Source organism: Triticum aestivum, chromosome 1D, assembly GCF_018294505.1.
Source record: "Triticum aestivum cultivar Chinese Spring chromosome 1D, IWGSC CS RefSeq v2.1, whole genome shotgun sequence".
In the NCBI taxonomy this organism is placed as follows: Eukaryota; Viridiplantae; Streptophyta; class Magnoliopsida; order Poales; family Poaceae; genus Triticum; species Triticum aestivum.
In genome coordinates this window covers 405167867-405175595 of record NC_057796.1, presented here as the reverse complement: position 1 = coordinate 405175595, position 7729 = coordinate 405167867, and the positions used below count along the sequence as shown (strand labels likewise).

The following is a 7729-nucleotide window of genomic DNA, read 5'->3' as shown; positions in this document are numbered from 1 at the left end:
CTCCTCGCTGCTCGCGCCCACGCCCGTGCCCAACCTGGTCACGGGTCGGGTCGCTGCCTCCCCTTCCCCACCTCCTTCCCGCAGCAGGAGGACGCCGTCGGCGACGAGGAGAACCTGTACGCCAGAGTCACCATGGGCCCGCGCACGTTCTACGACGACGCAAAGCTCTCGTACGCCGTGGACCGGCTGGGCAGCGAGCAGTACCCACTACAGACGACTGCATCTCCCTGCTACGGCTGATTCCTTGCCGCGTGGGGCTGCGGCGAATAGGAGCCGGGCCGCTACGGCGAGCGCGAGCAGCAGCCGCATGAAGACGGGGACTCCGCCGGAGCCGAGGTCTTTCGCGCGGAGGAGGAGGTCTTGGGCACGGCGGCGGCGGTGGGCGCTGCAAGCGACGGGCACGGCGAGCGGCAGCGCGGTGCGCGGCGGAACGGGCGAGCAGCAGCGGGTACAAACAGCGTTGACTAACGATGCCATCACTTAAATGTGGGCCAGGCCTGTCATAAGTGCGTTTAAAATGGATGAAGGCGCCGATTTACAGACATGGTAGTTTTTAGTCAAAAATTAGACAAATAGTGGTAGTTTTCCGCACAAAAACGTAAAGTGGTAGTTTTCTGTCACATGTCCGTGAAATGTGGTAGTTTTTGGTTAAATACTCTGCACATTAAGGCTAACCATGCGTCCACATCGCTTATAGAATCTGAATTACTAGATGCTAACTAAAGGTGGGCAAATCGTGCACCCTTGTCTCTCCACAATACTAGCGTCTTGAGCCATCACTTGTCACCACCTAAGGATGCCAGCCAAATGACATCCAATCAAATTATTTAAAATTGTCCACGAGACTAGGCAAGACAAATATAACTCTTTTAGCTTCCCGTTAAAATTAGTTAATACGTTGGTGGTAACTAATTCTTCACGACTAGCTCTAGCTTTAGCAGTTTAAGTGGCACCATGATTGCATCGGACGTGGATGTTTTTGTCAGCAGCAATGGATGTGTAATTGTATATCACTATCACTCGAGGAGTAGGGAAAGTGCGCATATGGTGGGGATGTGGCCATGCAATGCAATTTGCAATCGATATGATTTGGGCCAGGGTGAGGCTATGATCTACCTACGGTTAGGATCGATAGATCATCATCTCCATTACGTTACATTATTAAGAGTACTGTGGGGACCTCTCGATGTAGGAGTATGGAGAATTAGTGGGGGTCCATGATGCGAGCGCATTTATTTTAAGATGATGATTTTTATTTTATTTTATTTTAAGATGATGATGACAGTGATTTTTTTGTGCACGAGAGATCGGATCCAGATGATAACCGAAGGAGAGTCTTGTATGCTTGTTCAATAATTCTTCATAATTACACCGAATTTGAGATGACAACGTTGTCCACACTCCAGAGCATCATCGGCTACATATTTTTCTTATACGTATGGGAACCCATACGACGTTTGTGTGTGTGTGTGTACTGTAAGCTGAGTTTATTAGTGTCCTTTTATTTGTTTATTTATTCAGACAGTGTGTTTAATTTGTGTTGCAGGCTGTACGGTACATGCTGTCCTCGCTGGTGCCCCAGCACCCCATGTGGAGAGAGGAGCACACACGCACGGCACGACACGGCAGGGTACGGGGACGTACGTACGTACACACGCACGGGGCCGAGGAGAAAAAGACGGCTGATTTGCTGTCCCAGATTCGCACTTTGTTCATAAATAAGCAGGCGAATTCGCTGTGCAGACAGCAGTTGGTTTTTATTTTGTTTATTTTGCGGGAAAGACAGGCTAGACAGCAGCTGGTTTGCTAGCTGCCACGGGCTTTGCATCCACGGACAGCCAGAAATAACGCGGAGCTGCGGACGCAGATGCACTTGCGCAACTGTACGAAAGCTGCATGGGTACGAAATTCTGAATTGTACTCCCTCCGTTCCTAAATATAAGTCTTTTTAGACATTTCAAATGGAATACAACATACGGATATATGTAGACATATTTTAAAGCGTAGATTCATTCATTTTGCTCCGTATGTAGTCACTTGGTGCAATCTCTAGAAAGACTTATATTTAGGAACGGAGGGAGTATATGAAACACTTCTTCCTCCGTTCCTGAATATGCTACACCTGCTACTGCATGGGAGTTTTGCAACATTGGGTTAGAGGGGAGGAGACCCACAGCGATGTTCGAAAAGGGATTAGTGGAGGGATTAACGCCGAAGATCTGTAGAAAAATCGTCTGAGGGTACAAAATTTTCGGACGTATGTTGTTCTCGAATCTGAGCGGCTAGTAACTTTCGGGCCTGGTACTTGTGTGAGGTAATATCACCCGAAGTCATAGAACTTGCACTTGATGTTTAATTTGGTGCTAGAATTTTAAAAATACGGATTTTTGGTCACCTAACTTGACAACGCGTGCAAATATAGTCACAAAATACGCATGCAGACGTATCAGGGTGTATGACCCCACCTGTCAATGAGTGATGTTGCTCGGCTGACTAACTTTTGCACAAAACACCATCATATTTTTTTATTTGCGGAAAAAGCCGACTGTTGTGTTGCATATAGGTACAAAAATTAACACAAAAAATGGGTGAGCAGAGACTTAACTCGTGGCCAATGTTTACGACACAAGCCACTCCAGCCAACTCACCCTTCCCGTTTCTTATCTCATGTATGGATAGCAAACTTAGATTTATTGAACGTGGAACTTAAATGATATTTTTTTTTGCATCTATGAGGAATTGGTGTACATCTGCAGCCCATTTAAACTATTTTACTGGTCCTTTTATTACCTGAAATATGTAGAGGCCCGTACTGCTACAGTTGATTCCGTTAAGCAGGACCAGAAGTCATATTAGGTAGGTTGACACATTAAGATAAAATATAATGCCATCAACATAGTACTTACAAGTGGAGCAGTAAAACAATGGGAGTGATACTAATTGGCTAATTGCACATCAAGACGGTTTGACAGAGCTGTAAAACAGAGTGACATTTCAACAATCAAGTCGTGTTTTTGCTCCCTCTGTCACTCTGGCTGGCTGTCTGACAGTACATGCGTGTCTTTCAGAAGGGGGTTGCCATTGCCGGCTTATTTCTGCGGATACCGCGGCCCATTTTATACTTGCTATTTTCTAAAGCTATTTGTAAACGCCATTAACAAATTTATGTTCCAAGAATATTATACATACAAGCGATCATTATTAGTAAATAAAAACATTTAAATATACACATGCGTATTTATATAAACAATATTTAGTTAAACCAACATTGAAAATGTTTATTAAATAAATATGTTTAATGAATCCAAGAAAAATAACACACTCGAGGCTTATATTTAAATTATGCAAAATGATGGGTTCAAACATTTACTAAATATTCAAAATTATTCACTTGTGTATAATTTTTACTCATGACTTACATTCGAAAAACTATATAATTCAAATATTAGACACGATTGAATATTCATATCAATGTTTACATTTTAAATTATACAAAAGTTGAACTCTATAAATGCGAGAACAGTTATTGAAATGTTTGTAAAGTTAAAATAATATTTGTAATTTTATTTTTGAAATATTTATTTTAAATGATACAAAAAAATATAATTCATAAATTTTATTTAAATATATGAATATTTTTAAAAATAATACATGAACAAATTTAAAAGTAGGTTATATCATTTGTACGTACAATATTTATAACACATATTTAGACATTATTTTTATTATTGTAATTATAGTTTACGTAATATTTACATATTTCCAGTACATTAAGACTAGTTATTCACCGTAGACGTGTATACGTGTAGGTTGTAGCGGCTAGAACGTCCTGTGTGCTACCCTTAGGTTGTTTGTTCGAGAGCTGGCGGTCACACTTTTTCCTGTTAATTTTCAATGTGTAATGACAGGCAGAACCCACTGCTCATAGGCACGAAAATAAATGTCATTTAAGCTCCACGTTCAATATATCTCAGTTTGTTATCCATATGGTTGGCTAGAGTGGCTTATGTCCTTAATTTGGGTCGTGTGTTCGAGTCCCGCCTCGCTGATATTTTAGTTAATTATCGTACCTATATGGGTTGGCCTTTCCTTCAAATAAAAAATAGTAAGGTTGTTTTGTGCAAAAATCAGTCGCGCGAACGCCATCACTCACTGACAGGTAGGCCCATACACCCTGATATGTCCGCATGCGTATTTTGTGACCGTATTTGCACGTGATGTTAAGTTAGATGACCACAAATCCGTATTTTTAAAGTTCTAGCACCAAACTGAACATCAAGCGCAAGTTTTATGACTTTTGGTGATATTACCTCTACTTGTGTACAATAACTTACTAGATCCGTTGTACTGTAAATGTAGTGTGTCGTCGGATTTGTTACAAGCAATACTTCCAAATAAAAATAAAGCGTTTTTACACATGTAGCTAAATGTATTGCCATGAGAAATGAAGTACCTTTGTGAGTTTAAACTTTAATTCAGTGTGTGTTTTGTTTTGGTGCCGATAGAGAGAGGAGCCTAGTCGCTATGGCCATGGCCATGGCCAGACAATCGTCGGTCATTCGGTGGTTAGCGATGCTTTGGCCAAAGGTGAATGAAATCGCAGTGCTTTTCATGTAAAAAAGCTTATTTCTGGCATTCTGATAAGCTGTTGTCTCCTATACTCGGCAAATAACGTTACGGACACAGGTAACACTGGACACGCATCAACGTGCAGCATTACGGTAACTGCCACTTCATGGACTGTGGAAGGTGTCTACACGAGCTAAATGGCATCAGAATCAGCCCATGTCAAACTCAAAAATACTAAGAATGGTCATGCGACCCGTTATTTTGGTAAGCTTCCACCGTCGAAACCTAGAACTGGAACTGCATCTCCTTGGTGTACCCAAGGTCATCTAGGTTTGCAGACATGGCTTTGTTCATCGGAGGAGGTCCGCATCTCAATACCTGAAACAAGGCAAAGAGCGTCGTATCAGTGTCTTGTTCGTCGGATGAAAAACATTTTGAACGTTTCACCGAGAACTGATGGTCTCAACGTTCACTGAAGGCCGGAGATTACCTGAATGTCCGCAGCAGGCGCTGGGCAGTGAGCTTGGATCATTTCCTTTGATACAAACCCAACACCACCATCCCAGACTTCAGGTGGCTGCACATGGAAAAAAAAGCCTATGGTGTAAGGTGCGTGCGAGGAACCTTGGCGTATTCAGTGAGGATTGCAGTAATCATATAGTGCATGAAAGTTGTTATGTGAGGATTCGGTGAGGATTGCAGTAATCATATAGTGCATGGAAGTTGTTATGCGAGGATTCAGTGAGGATTGCAGTAATCATATAGTGCATGAAAGTTGTTATGCGAGGATTCAGTAAGGATTGCAATAATCATATCAGTCAAGGCTAGAAATACATAAAGCGTCGGCCATGCTGTTTATAACAGGTCACGAGACAAAGCTTCAAACTTCATGACAGAATATTCACCTGATTCAAGACATAGTAGATCTTGAAGCGATCAGGATAGTTTTTAGCCATATTGTCCAGTTCTTCCTGCATGGATCGAAGAAAGAAGTGAACATCAGCACTCAAAACACAATACCATACTGGTACCATAGTAAATTGCATTCACCATAAAGAAGCAGTACTGTAAGCCTAATGACCTCCCCAAATGCAAGCACTAAGTATTAGGCCAACCTGTCATTTTCTTGTACAGGTCTAACCAGCAAAGAAATGGTATAACAAGATAAAATAAAATGAACTGTTGGCTAGTGTTTATGGCAGGACATCTCCATAAATCATTTATCACTTAGGAGTGAGAAATAGGGTCGCTAGCACATTATAGAAGAAAAATCCTTCTGGAAAAGGCGTGTATGAAATACAATTCACAATGATTGATCTTATGATATGTTTCTGTTCTTTGTGCCATGATACGTAAAAAGTTCCCTACACATAGATTCTTCCATTTCCAGGAAACATATATCCTCTATGTATCGACAATAGAACGAATTTGGAATGATAATCAGATCAAGTGCGAGTGAAGAACTGCAGCAAATTTAACAACAAAATCATACCAGCAGAAGAATGTCGTCATATGTGACATTAGCGTAGATCAAGTGAACTTTTGTATTGTCGTTTGGGTTCTCAAGAATTGCCCTTGTGACCTACAATAAGATAGCAAGATGCATTGCTCAGTACTAGCAGAAATGTTTCAAGTATTAACTGCAATGGAAGAACATTGGATCACATATTACTTGGAACATTGGCGTAATGCCTGATCCTCCAGCTATCATTCCAAATGCTCTCACTTGCCCAGGCTGGTACTTGAAACGGCCCTGCATTAGAGACAAACGCATTTAACCTCTGATTCGAACTGTCAACATGCATGGAATTGTGAGTTTACACATTTCTGTTAGCAAGTTTATGATCCGTACGGTGTTGTTTATGTTTCATGGAATTTGAAGATATAATAAAGATAAAAAGCAGAAAAAGACCACGAAAATGGCCAAATCCAGGAGATTCAGTACGGAACAATCAAGAACTAAGTACAATAAAAGGATAGACATACCTTTGGCCCCTTCACAGACATGTAGTCGCCAACCTTCATCTCACGAAAATGATGAGACATTCTTCCTTGGGGATACATCTGTATAATGAGAAGGAAAAGTGCAACAAAAAAACAAGAGGTGAATTCACAACACTATACACCCATAGAGGAATAGATTGATATTTCAAATAAAGATAATGGGACAAAATAATTCTAAAGAAAACAAATGGGACATGTTTACAACAAGTTACCTTTATAACAAGCTCAAAGTATCCAATATCAGAATCCAGTGTAGTAGGAGTATAAGGCTTGATTACTTCCTCACCAGTAGCATCCTGCCCTCTGCGGTCAGTTAACATAATACAGAAAACAATGGAATCAGAATATTCGACTCACTCCATGAACCAAAAAGAATGAACATTCAACTCAACCTCATAACTGTAGACCAGGATATGAGCAGTAAAAGTGTTCAAACCTGCAGCTTATATGTTGGCCAATTGGAAGGCCCAAAACTGAAGTAGGTGTCGGGAGAGCAAATTTGAACTTGGCCACGTTATGACTGATCTGTCTCTTCTGCACAAGTTTAAACTCTTTGAAGTTCTCAGCATCCAAGCAGCCTACAGAGAATAGCACATCCATTAATATTTATATTATACACAAACTTCAAAAGCAGTAATCTTGCTTTAATTTGAGCAAATAATTTTGTCCAGAGGGTAGCAAGTGTGAAAATGAATCACATAAAACAGTTTTAAAATCCCCTAGAATCTGCAGGGGCAGAAGCATGCGAACTAAATATCCGAATCATGCTGCAACTTTGGATGAGGCGTGAACATGAAGTCACTGTGGATTCAAATATATCAATATTATCTGTAGCAAACAACCTAAGTAAATGGCATCCACGGCATCTCTTCCAGGAGATCCACTCCCCTAGCCATCAGCAAAGCATCCTCGATCCACAGAAACCCACGCACTAGAGCTCGAACTATCTATCTGCACGGACTCGAGCGCGCGTACCCTTGGGTTTCTTGCTGCGGAGGAGGAGGAATCCGGCGCCGGCGGCCACGGCGACGACGGCGACCGCGACGGCCACCGTGGTCTCCGTGCTCTGCCCCTGCAGGAACTCCATAATCGGGCGGCGGGTCGCTCCCCCTCGTGGATTCGCGGCGGGTGAGGAGAGATGCGCGTGGGGTCCGGG

The 7729-nt window shown here is 41.9% G+C and overlaps 1 protein-coding gene across 1 annotated transcript; it reads right to left on the bottom strand.

Moving 5' to 3' along the window:
* Positions 1-4588: 4588 nt before the first annotated feature.
* Positions 4589-7729, bottom strand: LOC123182408 (NADH--cytochrome b5 reductase 1). The gene is made up of 9 exons (XM_044594957.1): positions 7549-7729; positions 7010-7151; positions 6786-6876; positions 6556-6633; positions 6242-6322; positions 6062-6151; positions 5475-5540; positions 5060-5146; positions 4589-4947 (listed from the first exon to the last, which is right to left on the bottom strand). Exons 1-9 carry the CDS (start codon positions 7658-7660, stop codon positions 4855-4857), a joined length of 840 nt encoding a protein of 279 aa, XP_044450892.1. The 5' UTR covers positions 7661-7729; the 3' UTR covers positions 4589-4854.